Raw genomic sequence first — 15,984 nt, 5'->3', positions numbered from 1 at the left:
TCCAATTTTGACCTGAAAATTTCAAAGATTTACAAGCTGCCAACAAAAACAAAGCTGGTGGAGGGGCTCGGCAGGTTGAATAGCATCTGTTTTGTGGGTTGAGCGGCTGGGGAGAGAATGGAATTGATGTTTCGGGTGGAGATGCTGCATCAGAACTGAGTTGTGAGGGAAGGTAGCTGGTATAAAGAGGAGGGGAAGGGGGTTGAGGCAGGCAGATAGGTGAATGATGCTGAATGAAGAGGCACTGATTTCCGAATATTGGAACGATGGGGTGAAATTGATTTCTAAAATTAAAAATAGAGCTGGAAATACTCAACAGATCAGGTGTGTTAGTAGCCAAAACTCTTCAGGATGTAGTAACAAGGAGATTGTACAGCTGAGAAATTCTATTTCCTTTTTATTCTTTCAAGTATAAGGATTAGCATTTGATAGACAAAGCTGGAGTAACTCAGCGGGTCAGCCAACAGCATCTCTGGAGAAAATGAATAGGTGATGTTTCGTGTCGAGACCCTTCTTCAGACTGAGTCGGGGCAGAGGGAAACTAATTTATTTGTGTTTTTTTAACTAAATGATTATTAGCATTTGATTATTTTGACTTTTTTAAATCTGTCCATTATGCATTTAAAACACTTGCACATATTTGAGAGTTAATTTGAGGATAGTGTTACCACGTGCTGCTCTATCCACATTATTCAATGTCGTGAACGCCATGCGTTTAAGATGCTGCGAAAGAAACTTCTGTACATCTTGTGTTATAAGGGTAATAATCGGGGATTTCAAAAGGGAATTCAGTAACAAAGGTATGACAATTTGAAAGGGTGTGGAAGAAGATTGTGGATATGAGCAACTTGACTTCAAGGGCTGACAGGTGACCTTTTGTGGTGCAATGATTCAGATTCACATTGCACCCAGTTTTCTCTGTTGATTAGATGCTGATCAAACTGGTTGTGTTGTCTCGTGCTGTATTGAGCTTTTGGGCTGCTGATTGAGCTGCACAAACCTCAGCAAATGGTGAATTCAATCGCACTCCTAGTCTGTCTCATGTAAATTGGAAGGACTAGAAGAAAGTGAGGCACTGATTTCAGTATATTGGAACAAAAGGGCAAAACTGATTTTATAAAATAATAAAAATGGAGAGTGCTGGAAATACTCAGCAGATCAGGCAGGTGGTATCTGAGAAAAACAGTTAACATTTTGGGATGAAAATCCTTTGTCGGACAAAGGTCTTCAACCTGAAATATTAACTGTTTTTCTTCCCATCGATCATTTTCAGTTTCTTAGCCTTCCAGCGCTTGCAGTTTTGATTTCCACAAAACTAATTATCTGTTTGGCATCCCAGCTGCCATGCTAAACATCCACTCCCTTCACCACCTGTGGCTGCAGTGTGTATACCAGGTTACTCTGACCGCTCTGACCAACTTTACCGCTGCAGCAAGTCTAGGACAGCAAGCCGTAGGAAAATTACCACTTGCAGATTCGCCAAAACACAATGCTGGAGTAACTTGGCAGGTCGCAGCATCTATGGAGGGAATGGATAGGTGTAGTTTTGCATCAGGACCACCTTCAGACAGATTGTAGTGGGGGAATTAACCTGGAAAAGAGGTGGGGGTGGACCAAAGCCTGCTAAGTGATCCGTGGTTACAGATGGAGGGGGGTGATTGGAACATGAGTGGAGCAATTGACAAAGGCTGGAGATGAAAAGGAGGCTAAAGGGTGTCAGATAAGGAAAGTCAGAGGGAGGAGCGATGTAGCTGGAAGGGGCTGGAGGCATGGAACAGTGGGAGAAATGGGTGTTCACTGGGCTGGAGGACACAGGAAAGAGCAGGGCAGGGGGAGAATTAGAGCATTTAATAGCTTGTGGAAAAAGGGCTCAATCAGAAAATGTCACCTGTTCATGATCTCCAGAGATGCTGATTGATCCACTGAGTTATTCTAGTACTGTCTTTTTTTTGTGAACCAGCATCTACAGTTCCTTGTGTCAATGTTCATACTGTAGGGTTGGTTGTAAGCTACCCGAGTGGAATGTGAGGTGATGTGGTTCCAGTTTGCATGTGACTTCGGCAATGGAGGTGGTCCAGGACAGAGCGATTGATTTGGGAAGGGGAGTTAAAATAGCTAGCAGCTGGGAGATCCAGCTGGCTTTGGTGGACTGAGCGCAAATATTTGATTTAACGGTCGCCTAGTCTTCGCTTGGTCTCGCTGGTGTCTAAGCAGGCTACTTCAGAATTGCTGAATGCATTAGGCAAGGCTTGAAGAAGTGCATGTGAACCTCTGTCTTACCTGGAAGGACTACTGGGTTCCCTGGATGGAGGTACAGGGACAGGTGCTGCATCTTCTGCAGTTACAGGAGAACTCTGGGAGGGATAGTTTGGGTGGGAAGAGATGAGTGAACCAAGGAGTAGTGGAGAGAGTGGTCTCTGCAGAAAGGGGACGGATAGGATGGGTGAATGTGACTGGTGGGAGGATCATGGTGTTCAGATTCTGATTTATTTCATCCTAATTTGAAGATATGTCATTGTATTTTTGATGCTAAAGGAAATCGCGTACTTGAGGGTCATTAAACATGGGCAATAAGTGCTGGCTTTGCTAAGGATATCCATAAATAATAGCAAAATAATTTGATTAAACAGGTTGGAGGTGACCATTGTCCTGTGTTTCTGGGATGGGACAACCCCAACACATTTATTATTCCTGGTTTAGTTGTTGACAACGTCTTGCTACTTGTGTGTTTGACTGCTTCATTGCCCAAATAATTTCAAATTATAATGAAGGCCATAATCCAAGGTCTTGACTTGAAACATCAACAAATCTACTCCTCTCCACAGATTGTGCGGTCCGCTGAAAAATCGCCTAAGTGGGACAGACCCTTAACTCCCTTCTGTAAATTGTGTAATCCTATTTGCACATGGATGTAGTTTGCAAATCCTCTGACCCAGATAATCATCTTTTTCGGTGTAGAGAAGAAAATGCACATGTTTGATAAGTATCAGGATAGTTAATGTCCACCTGAACTACTTTTACTTTTAGAATAATGAAGTCTGGAAACATGGCACCTCTAATGATGTAGCTGTCCTATTATGGTGTCTTGGAGTGGACCTTTAACTGTTCTTATGACTTGGATGTAAAATTACTACCAGCCAGTTTCTTCTATCTATCTGAGTATAGATATTGGCTAGACACAAAATGCTGAAGTAACTCAGCAGGTCAGGCACCATCTCTGGAGAAAAGGTATAGATGACATTTTGGTTTGAGACCCTTCATCAGCACTGTTTTCATTTGCTAATTAGGTTTGCCAAGTAGAATTAGTTGTGGTATTACATTATTTATTTATTTTTTAATATAAGATGAGTATAGCTTTATCAAACTTCAAGGCCAAGTTGGTAGTAAATTCGTCTTCTACAAGGTGTCCTAAAATGAAGCTCATGGGAGGGAAAAATAGTAGGTCTGGGGCTATAATGAGAAATTACTTTTTGAATTAAAGCTATTTTAGTACCGATTTAAACGATTTTTGTATTTATCAACATATTAAGATGTGATGAACAAGGTCATTTGTGTTTTCAGAAAACCCTTATGCTTATTTTCTAATCTAGGTCAGTGACAGATCCTAGAGATGGAAAAAGAGTCGCACTCAAAAAGATGCCCAACGTCTTCCAGAATCTAGTCTCCTGCAAGAGGGTCTTCCGTGAGTTGAAGATGCTCTGCTTCTTCAAGCATGATAATGTAAGTATATTGAAACACAGAATGAGAATAGAGAACAATATGCAATCAATTTATTATTTGTGGATGTTAAACTTAATAGAAGTAGAAAGCCTGAAGCCAATTCTCCCTTTGTAATGATTTCCTGGCATTTGTTTGTCACTTAGACGACTACTATTGGGCGGCTTGAGCTCTACATTTTGAATGATGTTTTAGATTGGAACTATTGATGCATGTACCCGACACCTAACCTTGTAATGATAGATGATCACTGAAATAACTGAAGTTGGTTGGTCCAAATGTCCCTTTTTGTCTTTTGATGAGCTTTTGCAGTGGTCTCTCTTTGGCTCCCAAATGTTTGGTTTTCCCCCCAGCTTTGATATACTTGCTTTAGCCACAAGGATTTCTTTGACAGTGGTTTTGCTAGTTTTTAGTCTTCGTCTAATACTTGGGGAAAATTGCCTTGATGTCTTCAACCTCCATTTCAGAATTTGTATAGCTGGATCAATATGGTAGAAAAAAATCCAATAGTTAAAAATAATGCTCTTCACCTATTTTGCCCCTTTTGTTCTTCTATGTTATGAAAAACGTAGTCTGTTTATAACTATTAAGAGAAACTGTACCTTAAGTCACAGATTGCAGGACTTTTTTTAATTTTCAATGTTTTATCATGTGATTAACATTTTTTGCTGCATGTTTCTTATGAATTTCTAATATTTTCTGAGACAATTATGTAATTGAGGTATTGGTTATCTAGTCATTTTTTTAACAGCATCTTATAATCAAAAATAAAAATGGATTTTGTGGAATTGATGCATTAGTGTCTAGCATTTTTGATTTGGGTTAAAAGGATTCATAAGTGGACTATTTGATCTATAATGAGACGTGCACTGTTATTAAAACAATTGGGTTTTCTGCAATGATAGCAGTTGTTTTGGAAGATGTTTGAAAATATGTTATAAGAGCATGTATAAAAGCGGCTGGCTAGATATTGCAAAAATGGGGCTTTGAACATTTTTAATATGGCTATTTTGGTTGTACCCTTTTGGGGAAAATGGATCATCGTGGACTTTGAAGATGGATTGATTGCATCAGCTCGGCATAAATAATTGGCAATATAGGTATGAAATGAGCTGCTGTTTCATATTGACTCAGTCTGTTGGCTCTCTCCCCCATGTTCTTTCACATTTTGGTATATTTGTTGGTATTATACATGATTATTTAGCATTTATCTGCAGCAGAATTCGTGGCCGAAATTTCTCTCAAATTCAGCATAATGCAAAGTTAACATGCCAAATGATCAGAACTTTCAGAATTAAATGTTGGCGCCTTACAGCGCCAGAGACCTGGGTTCGACCCTGGCTATGGGTGCTGTCTGTACGCAGTTTGTGTGTTCTTCCCATGCGTGGGACAGCGTGGGTTTTCTCTGAGGTCTTCGGTTTCCCAGTGTAAAATTGTCCCTAGTAGGATAGTGTTAATGTGCAGGGATCGCTGGTTGGCGCGGAAGTACATGTTTCCGAGATGTATCTCTAAACTAAAACTGATAAGGTAGTAGATGGAACCACCATCCTCTTTGCATCATTGTCAAGCAAACGATTAAGGTTCTTAAACCAGAACTTTGTGCCATGGCTCAGTGTACAGTTGGCTTTGATTATTATGAATTTGATTCTGGCAAACTGTGGATTTTTTTTGTCAGAGGTGACAGTTTCCCTTTTTTCTTCCGTATAGGACTGGAAACTGAAACTTGAATGACTTAGTGCAGGATTTGTACTTGTGTTCAGAGAGAATCCAATATTTCATTGCAGCTGTCAGTGTATCCCACAAACCTGCCTGACATAGTAAGTAGGGATATAACATTACACAACTATTTAACACACATGATCTTGTTTATTGTTTCCCCAATGCTCTGAACTCCCATATTCATCGAGATAGAATTCTAGGGTGTTGGCAAACAACTGGCAAACATCTGTGCCTTCATCATTGTATCACCTGACTTACAGATCTATTGTTCAACACACCCTGTCCATGCAAATGCTTGAACCAAATTACTCATAATGAATCACGCCCAGACTTGTTTACAACTTTTCACAAACAAAATACTTTCCTGTAATGCAGCCTTTCATAAATTGAAGAGCATTTATAAATTGTGGGCAGTTTTGGGCCCCATATCTGAGGAAGGATGTGCTGGCGTTGGAGAGGGTCCAGAGGAGGTTTACGGGAATGATTGAGTTAACATATGAAGGCACTGGGCCTGCACTCACTGGAGTTTAGAAGGATGAGGGGGAACCTCATGAAAACGTATTTAACAGTGAAAGGCCTGGATAGAGTGAATGCGGAGAGGATGTTTCCATTAGTGGGATTGTCTAGGACCAGGGGCCATAGCCTCAGAATAAAATTACATAGCTTTAAAAAGGTGATACGGAATTTCTTTAGTCAGAGGGTGGTGAATCTGTGGAATTCATTGCCACAAACGGCTGTGGAGGCTAAGTCAATAGATATTTTTAAGGCAGAGATTGACATATTCTTGATCAGTATGGGTTTTGGGGGTTATGGGGCAAAGACAGAAGAATTGGGTTGAGAGGGAAAGATAGATCAGCCGTGATTGAATGGCAGAATAGACTTAATAAGCCGAATGGCCTCATTCTTCTCCTAGTACCCATTAACCTGTTAAGCGCTAGAAATCTGAAAAAGTTACTGGAAATACTTTGATATTAATGTGTACAGATCTTTCTGTTCATTTCAGCACTCACTTGTGCTTCAGGCAATGGCATATATCCAATTTATTTTTTAGTCATATCAAAACACTCATTTACATTGTCAATTTCAACTTGACGTAAGGAAAGTATTAAAGCTGAAGAGTAAACTTGCATTATGAGAAGTTGCACCATCCATCAAATGTTCATATATACTGATTAGCTTGCTATTTATTAGTGTCTTTATTTGGGTTCTAGCTAGAATGTATAAAAAACGTTTTGGAATACTAAAAACACGTTCTGAAGGACACAAAATGCTGGAGTAACTCAGCATGTCAAGCAGCATCTCTGAAAAACATAGATGAGTGATGTTTCGGGTTTGAAACATCACCTATCCCCATGTTCAGAAACACTGCCTGACCTGCTGAATGACTCCAGCACTTTGTGTTATTTTGTGTAAATCAGCATCTGCAGTTCTTTATTTCTATTTAATGATCTGCATTGATGCATACTAATTAACCTCTGTCTTTATTTTGTAACTCTTCTAACAATGTTTTTTGTGCTTTTGCAGTAACTTTGGTTGCTGTTTGAGTTATAGATTAAGCATTTTTTTCCTTTTAGCTGTTAAATTTTTGTTTGTCAGTTGTTAATCTGTGAATTAGTAATGTTAGTTATAAAGCTAACGAACAGTTAAATACCTCATAGTTTGCTTCAGAATTGCTTGTAAACCTGGCTTCAATCTTTTTAGCATAATATCAATCTTTTTTGCATAAAATTTGACCATTTGCAGGCCATTTAATTAACAACTGCTTGTATATGCATATGATTTTATATTCTCAATTAGTCTCACAGTTTCAAGAATGATTTCTGTTCATGGTTTTGAAGAAAAATAATAAGGCTATTTTAATTAAATGCCCTTGTGACTTTATTTGGGTTTTTAAATAAGAGGTACTTAATGATTAAGTTAAAAGCTGGATGTCAAGAAGCATTTATCCTCAAACAGCCCCATCAATTGGATTTGGTTCCACTATTTGTCTATTCATTCATAAACAAAATCGGGCTTTGCTGGAGATACGGATATACAGAGTCTTCAGCTTGGTTTACCTCACTTGGCTTGTTGTGTAGTGCTGTAAGTGGGTGAGATATCCTTCAGCTGAGACGGGTAAGGGAATTTATTGCTCCTAATTAAAACACTTTCTAATATGACATACAACATGTAAAGGTTGAAGTTCCATGGTTTTGAGTGAGGATTTTTAAGTTGCTGGCGCAATGCTAGACATCATTCAAAATGAGGCTGAACAAGGGAATGAATTGTCAGTGGGAGAACACTTTGGGGATAGTGACAATAACTAGGTAAGTTTGAAAGTAATTATGGATAAGGATAGTTCAGAGATCAAATGTCTGGGGAAGGATGATTTCAATATTGTGAGACAGGATCTGGCAAATGTAGATTGGAAACGGAGAAGAAGGTCATTCTACATTTTGGTAAAGAAAGAGTTTGGAGCCAAAGTGAAGGTGAAGGGCAAGGATAAAAACTCCATGGAATGCTGGATTAGAAGAGGTAGAGGGTTTAATGAAGGGAGAAAAAGCATACTGTAGGTATGGAGGACCTTTTGGTTCCACAGAGTGTGCTGGAGATGCTTAAATAAATAAGGAGAGCAAAGAGATGCTAAAAAGGCACGGATTGATCAGGTGTGGATTTGGTGGAACATCGTTTCTGCCTAATTTAGAGTTTTTTGAAGATGTGAATTAATATTGATAAAGGCCGTGTAGCTGACTTCAGAAAGATCTTTGAAACGGTCCCATGTGGAAAGCAGGTCCACAGAGCCTAAGTGATCAAGGCAAGTTAGCAAATTGGATCCTAAATTGATAACTGGAGATGGGATGTAATGGTGGAGGGTTGCTCTCTAGCCTGTGACTAGATGGGCTGTAGGGATCAGTGCTGGGATCCTTTCCTGCTTCTTATATACATTAGTGACTTTGAATGTTGGAGATATGATTATTAAGTTTACAGATTATGTGAAAATTGGTCATGGTGTTGTAAGTAAGGGTAGTCATGGGCTACAGAATTATATTGATTAGTTGGTAGCTTAGACAGGGCAATGGCAAGGTAAATTGGACAAAGTGAACATCCATAATGTTTGGGACAAAGACCCATCATTTATTTATTTGCCTCTGTATACAATTTGAGATTTATAATAGAAAAAAATCATATGTGGTTAAATTGCACATTGTCAGATTTTAATAAAGGCCACTTTTTTTACATTTTGGTTTCACCATGAGGAAATTATAGCAGTGTTTATACATAGTCCTCCCATATCAGGGCACCATAATGCTTGGGACACATGGCTTCACAGGCATTTGTAATTGTTCAGGTATGTTTAATTGCCTCCTTAATACAGGTATAAGAGAGCTCTCAGCACCTAGTCTTTCCTCCAGTCTTTCCATCACATTTGGAAACGTTTATTGCTGTTTATCAACATGAGGACCAAACTTGTGCCAATGAAAGTCAAAGAAGCCATTATGAGACTGAGAAAAGAAACAAGAAAAAAACTGTTAGAGACATCAGCCAAACCTCAGGCTTACTAAAATCAACTGTTTGGAACATCATTAAGAAGAAAGAGAGCACTGGTGAGCTTACTAATATCGCAAAGAGACTGGCAGGCCAAGGGAGACCTCCACAGCTGATGACAGAAGAATTATCTCTATAATAAAGAAAAATCCCCAAACACCTGTCCGAAGATCAGAAACACTCTTCAGGAGTCAGGTGGGGAGTTGTCAATGACCATTGTCCGCAGAAGACTTCATGAACAGAAATACAGAGGCTACACTGCAAGATGCAAACCACTGGTTAGCCGCAAAAATAGGATGGCCAGCTAACAGTTTGCCAAGAAGTACTTAAAGGAGCAACCGCAGTTCTGGAAAAAGATCTTATGGACAGATGAGACTAAGATTAACTTATATCAGAGTGATGACAAGGGCAAAGTGTGGATGAGAGAAAGAACTGCCCATGATCCAAAGCATATCACCTCATCTGTGAAACACGGTGGTGGGGGTGTTATGGCCTGGGCATGCAAGGCTGCTGAAGGTACTGGCTCACTTGTCTTCATTGATGATACAACTGCTGATGGTAGTAGCATAATTAATTCTGAAGTGTATAGACTACATAATGAATTCTGAAGTGAACATCCCATCTGCTCAAGTTCAAACAAATGCCTCAAAACTCATTGGTCGGTGGTTCGTTCTACATCAAGACAATGATCCCAAACATACTACTAAAATAAACAAAGGAGTTTTTCAAAGCTTAATAAAATTGTCAATTCTTGAGTGGCCAAGTCAATCACCTGATCTGAACCCAATTGAGCATGCCTTTTATATGCTGAAGAGAAAGCGGAAGGGGACTAGCCCCCAAACAAGCATAAGCTAAAGATGGCCGCAATACAGGCCTGGCAGAACATCACCAGAGAAGACACCCAGCAACTGTGAATCGCAGACTTCAAGCAGTCATTGCATGCAAATGGTATGCAACAAAATACTAAACATGACTATTTTCATTTACATGACATTGCTATGTCCCAAACGTTGTTTCCCTGAAATGGGAGGTTATGTATAAACACTGCTGTAATTTCTATATGATGAAACCAAAATGTGTAAAAATGGCCTTTATTAAAATCTGCCAATGTGCACTTTAACCACTTGTAATTTTTTCTATTACAAATCTCAAATTGTGGAGTACAGAGGCAAATAATTAAATAAAGGGCCTTTGTCCCAAACATTATGGAGGGCACAGTAATTCAAATTACTGTGAAGTGATATAATTTGGTAGTTCTAATATAGGTAAGATATATATGATGAGCATTGAGGTACCATGGGCCCAGAGTGGGATGAGCGGCCTGTAAGGAGGAGCTGGTGAGCCCCCATCTCCCCCACCCATGGTCACGCTTGGCGGCAGGCCTGACTTACTGCCGCAAAGAATGACGTAGTGGGCCATGACCTGCCGGGGGAAAGCTCGGAAGCAGCTGAGCTCAACCTGGAAGACGAGGAGGGAGCCGGTGGAGACGACAGACGCGAAGAGTGGGCCAGTAGGAGACGGACCAGGGAATTACCTCAATGCCTTCAAAGTTGGCCGCAGGACACAGTCAGTCAGTCGGCCAGGCGAGGAGAGGGAAGCTGGTTTGTGGGCCGAGCAGTAGAGAGTAACCTGGATCGGAGCTGCTCCAGTACATCGGCCACATGCATGGACAAGACTTCGGATTGGTCGTACATGGCGCCAAATTATAAGGTCATGAGGTCAAAAGGAATAGGAGTAGAATTGGACCATTCGGCCCATCAAGTCAACTCTGCCATTCAATCATGGCTGATCTATCTCTCCCTCCTAACCCCATTTCCATGACCTCTCCCCATAATCTCTTGATACCCGTACTAATCAAGAATCTCTATCTCTGCCTTAAATATGTCCACTGACTTTGCCTCCACAGTCTGTGGCAAAGAATTCTACAGATTCACCACCCTCTGACTAAAGAAATTCCTCCTCATCTTCCTAAAAGAATGTCCTTTAATTCTGAGGCCATGACCTCTAGTCCTAGACATTCCATCCAGTGGAAACATCCTCTCCACATCCACTCTATCCAAGCCTTTCACTATTCTGTATGTTTCAATGAGGTTCCCCTTCATTCTTCCAAACTTCAGCGAGTACAGGCCCAGTACTATCAAACGCTCATCGTATGTTAACCTAATTCCTGGACAATTTAGCACAATTTTAACACACATGTTATTTACTTCTACTTAAAGTTAGTACAGTTCAATTAATTGATGTCATATGATTTGCAAAAAAAATGATCCAACAGATTTATTCAGGAAACTGTCTACAAAATTAATTTTATCAAAGCTGTTAGCGAATTCTTTTAATTTTTAGTGGGAAGTAGATGCAGGAGGTTTCTACCTCTATAGTACAGGCCCATTAATATTTGTATAGAAACTCATGAATCATTTATCCAGGTGAATAATTTAGAAGTATTTATCTTTCAACATTTGGCACTGTTTAATATTAAATTTCCTCAATAATTGGAGTAAGTTTTTTGAGATGTTAATAATAGTAAATTGATTTGATGGCAAATTTGAAAAATCAGATCATCAAAATTGTATTGGCTATTCAAATTGATGATCCTTGTGTCTCCAGTTACAAATTTCCCCAGAATTTTGAAATATGCCAACTGCAGCCTCTAGTTAGACTGCTAGTGGTATGATTGTACCACGGAATCTGAGTTTTGAAGATTCAGTCGCAGATCACATCATGATATTTTGAGCCTATTTCTAGAATTTATCTGCTTAATATACAACAATATACCACCTTCATCTTTGGTTCCTAAGATAAGTTCGTCAGTGATCATTAATTGCAAGAATAATAGATAGTGTGAGCTTTATGCTTGGAGTTGTACAGTGGTGAGAGCAATTTATTTTTAAAAGTACGGAATTGAAGTGACTTTGTAATTTTATTTTACTCGCAATCTAGAAGTATGTAACACTTTTTTTTAAATTGTGATCTCAGTCATTGTGTCGATTTACCAGAAAACCTAAATTCTGGTACTAATGCTGGCAGCAAAGTAAAAGCAATGTTACCTTACCCAAAGTAGATTACATTCAAGGCTTGGATTTAGAATGGAGCACTGTGCCAAAGAGTCACTATAAATCTAAAGTTAAACATTAATCTGTGTCTTTATTAGCGCTGATTTGATGTAATGCTTCTTATGCATTTCTTCAATTCAAATTAATTGAATGTCAAATGCAAAACAGGAAAATGGTGCAGAGATTGCAATCGAATATGAAGTAGTGCAAAAATCGTGCAATAATGGAAGAACCAATTATGTAGAGTGAAGAGTAAGAGAGCATGGTAACTTGTTTTCTCTAGAACTTTGCAGGTTGAGGGGAGACCTGATGGATGCATATAAAATTATGTGAGAATAGATACAGTTGGAACCTTTATTTCCCCCCCCCCCCCCCCCCCCCCCCCCAGGTGAAAATGTCAAATACTAGAGGGCATAGCTTTAAGGTCAGAGAGAAAGTTTAAAGGTGATGTGCGAGGAAAGTTTTTTTTTTACAGTGGGTGCCTGAATGGCGTACTGGGATGGTGGAGGAAGCTGATACAATAGTGGTGTGGAAAAGGCTTAAGAAAGGCTTACAGGGATATACAGGGAATGGAGGAATATGGATCATGTGCAAGCAGAGGAAATTAGTTGAACTCGGGTATCGTGTTTGGCAGTGACATTGTGGGCCAAAGGGCCCTTTCTTGTGCTCTACTGTTCTGTTCCATGTACAGCATCTCTGGGAAGAAGGTGTGATTAGTTCAGAAGTCTGATGACTGTGGGATAGAAACTGTTCTTAAGTCTCGACATCCAGGATTTCATTGTCCTATACTTTCCAGTGTGTGGAAGAGAGAAAGGGGAATACCCAGGGTGACGGGCATCCTTAACTACATTTCCAGCCTTCCTGATGCAATGCATCATGAAGATGGACTGGATGGAGGAAGTCATCACACTGTGATGGACTGGGCTGTTCTCGCAACCCTGCAGGACAAGTGGTCAAGAACAAAACAGTTGCCACCCTAGGCTGAGATGCATCCCATCAGAATACTTTGAATAGTGCATCTATAGAGGTTCGGGAGAATCCTTATGGACCTGCTCCATTTTCCAAGAGTAAATATGCTGCTGCACTTTTTTGATCACTAGATCAATGAAGGGAGGTGGTTAGGTGGGTGGTAATGCGGTAGCCTCTGAAGCTGAAGCTTTCGAGCACCTGTACAGCAGTTCCTTGATGACAGCTGGATTGTGTTTACCCTCCCTCACTTCCTTGGGTCAATAATCACCGTTTACGTGTTGCTGATGTTAGGTTGTGCTGACAGCATGATCTAAGCATGGTCTTCAGCGTGCCTTGCGCTGGTCAATTCTTTCAATTGCTGACAACTGAAGAGCATTGAGTTGCAGGAAATAAAATTACATATGCTGAAATTTGAAACAATACAGAAAATGCAAGAAGATCTCGGTCGAGCAGCATCTGTTGGAAGAAAACCTTTAATGTTTTGAGTCTGGGACCCTTTCTCAACCGAGTTCCAGCATTTACTTTTGAATTGTGATGTATACTATTGCATGAAAGGAACTCGTGCAACTAGACCTAAATGTGAAAGGGTTTTTAATGTTCTGAGCTAGGTCAATCACCAGGTGTGAGAACTTGTACAGATTCTTTGTGGACCAGCTGGTCAACAGGTGAGAAGCAATTTAATTGGGTTCTCCGAAAGCCTTAAATATTACAGCATTTTGTGGATGGGGGAAATGGCGAATGCAAGTGGTTCACTGCATGCACAAGGTGGACTGGATGGGACCATTCTGCACTTGGATTTGACCTGCAGGCATGTGTTTAGACTTTAGAGATGCAGTATAGAAACAGGCCATTCGGCCCACCTAGTCTGCGCCGACCAGTGATTACCCCGTACATTAACACTATTCTACACACTAAGGACAATTTAACCGAAGCCAATTGGCCTACAAACCTGTACTTTGGAGTGCGGAAGGAAACGGGAGCACCCAGAGAAAATCCACAAGGTCACAGGGAGAACGTACAAACTCCATATATGGCCATCACATGTAGTCGGGTTTGAACCTTGATCTCTGGCACTGCAAGGCTGCAGCTCTACTGCTGCATCACTGTGCCGCCCATGTTTATCATGGACTTGAAAGCTTGGCAGCCAAAGGAACAGATCACCTGATGAGCCACAGATTAGAATTCCAGAAAACCAAAACTGAAGGTTATCAGGTTGGAGAAGATTAGAGATGAGGAGGAATAAAAGCATGAGATTTGAAAAAGAAAGTGCCAATTGGGACTCTCTTAATTGGCAGCAGTGGTATATCCTCAAGCACAGGAGTGATGGATTAATAACTCGTGGCACAAGTTTGGAGGTGCGCACCAAAGTTCTGACTAAATTGAGCGAGGCTGACTCAATACATGGGTGAGGATTTTAGTAGCATGATGAAGCAAGGGTGGAGCCTGGTGATGGAAAATGAATGGAAACAGCAAAATTAATGATAGCACATGTGTAATCTGCATCTCAAGTTGGGTTCAAATATGATTACGGTGATCAACTGTCTGGTTCGCATTCAGATAGTTACCTGGAAGAAGATTGGAGTTATTTAAAATAACTCCAATCTTCTAAACCAGTATTTAGACACTTTTGCTCATCTTGAGTATAGGACATGCAATGTGATGTTTTAGAGAATGTTGAAGCATCAAAAGTGGTGACATAAATATGTGCACTGTGGAACCCAATCCCTCTTCTCAGATTAGAAATAGGGCCAAAGATAAATCCTCGCTGTGGACTGTAGTGTTTTGCATTCTCAGGCTATGATTCGATGGATAGTTTTGGCAGGTTTGATCCTTTGCAAGTACAACGTTCTTGCAACGTACAAGAGTAATTCAACAGCAAAGATTATATGGCTGAATTGCATGTTTCAAACATCGAAGTTTGTATTCTTCCATAATGAAGTAGAGAAATTTGGCTGCTTGACTTTGTGGGGGGAAAAAACCCTGACTTTTGGTTAGCAGATTGATTATATAAATGCTTGCCTGTCTCTCACCAATCTAGAGGTCATTGCCATCCAGATGCACTGCACAGATGGGTACAGAATTTACTAAGTATTAAGCCATTGTGCACAGGTGCATGAACACAAACTAATATTGTTCTGTATTAAGCCTCAGTTTTGATAGTGAAGCTTGCAGACTTCAAGCTGTTTTGACATAATTGAGTAATCTGTCCTTTTCAAAGGATTATAAACCAATAACCCATCAACTTTGATGCAAACTAAAATGTTATTTAAAGTTGTATTTGATTTTTAATTGGGACTGTATAGTGTAATATGAACACTAATTGCCTTTTCTGTTCTGTTTCAGGTGCTCTCTGCACTTGATATACTTCAACCTCCACACATTGACTACTTTGAAGAAATGTATCCTTCCACTCAAATATAATATTTCTGAAGTTACTGCAACTGTCCATTTCTGTTCTTTGTGAAAATATAGTTTGAATTTTGATTGATTTTATGAAGCTGCATGTTTGAGTCATGGTGCAGAGAAAATACCTGTTCACTTCATCATGGCTGCCTCCTTCCTATACATTGATGTAGAATGTCTTTTCAAAGTTGTTTCTCCTCTCTAACCAAAGTTTATTTAAATGCTATTTTTTAGTGTGTATACTATAAAAAATGTGTCTTAGGTCAGTCTCAAGTGGCGGTCATTCTGGGAAGAGGTGAAAAGGAATTTCTTTGTTCAGAGGGCAGTGAATTTCTTGAAAGTTACTGCCGATGAAGAGCATGGAGGCTGTCACCAAGTACATTCGCAGCAAATCAATACGTTTTGAAGTATTCAGAAAATCTAGGAATTTGGTGTTTTTGCAGGAATATGTGCTGAGGCAAAAGATCAGTCACATCTTGAATGTCAGAAAGGGCCAAATAGCTGCTGTCTTCTACTTATATTAGTGAGAGAGTTCTGCAATATAAAAACTGGCTCTTTAGCTTATCGTCTCCGTATTGACCTTTTTGATCCCCATCTA

At 39.9% G+C, this 15,984-nt stretch overlaps 1 protein-coding gene across 3 annotated transcripts in view; it reads left to right on the top strand.

Moving 5' to 3' along the window:
* Positions 1-15,984, top strand: part of nlk (nemo like kinase) — a 142,956-nt gene that overhangs the window by 66,733 nt on the left and 60,239 nt on the right. For all 3 annotated transcript variants that reach the window (XR_004416067.1, XM_033045663.1, XM_033045664.1), the window contains exons 2-3: positions 3,591-3,720; positions 15,327-15,382. Coding sequence is in view for 2 of the 3 variants with exons in the window: in XM_033045663.1 (XP_032901554.1) it covers positions 3,591-3,720; positions 15,327-15,382 (186 nt within the window). In the remaining variant the exon portion in view is untranslated. The remainder of the gene's footprint in view (positions 1-3,590; positions 3,721-15,326; positions 15,383-15,984) is intronic.

The sequence above is a fragment of the Amblyraja radiata genome, chromosome 28, assembly GCF_010909765.2.
Source record: "Amblyraja radiata isolate CabotCenter1 chromosome 28, sAmbRad1.1.pri, whole genome shotgun sequence".
NCBI classification, from domain to species: Eukaryota; Metazoa; Chordata; class Chondrichthyes; order Rajiformes; family Rajidae; genus Amblyraja; species Amblyraja radiata.
The sequence above is the reverse complement of the archived record's forward strand: the minus strand, read 5'-3'. Positions and strand labels throughout refer to the sequence as shown.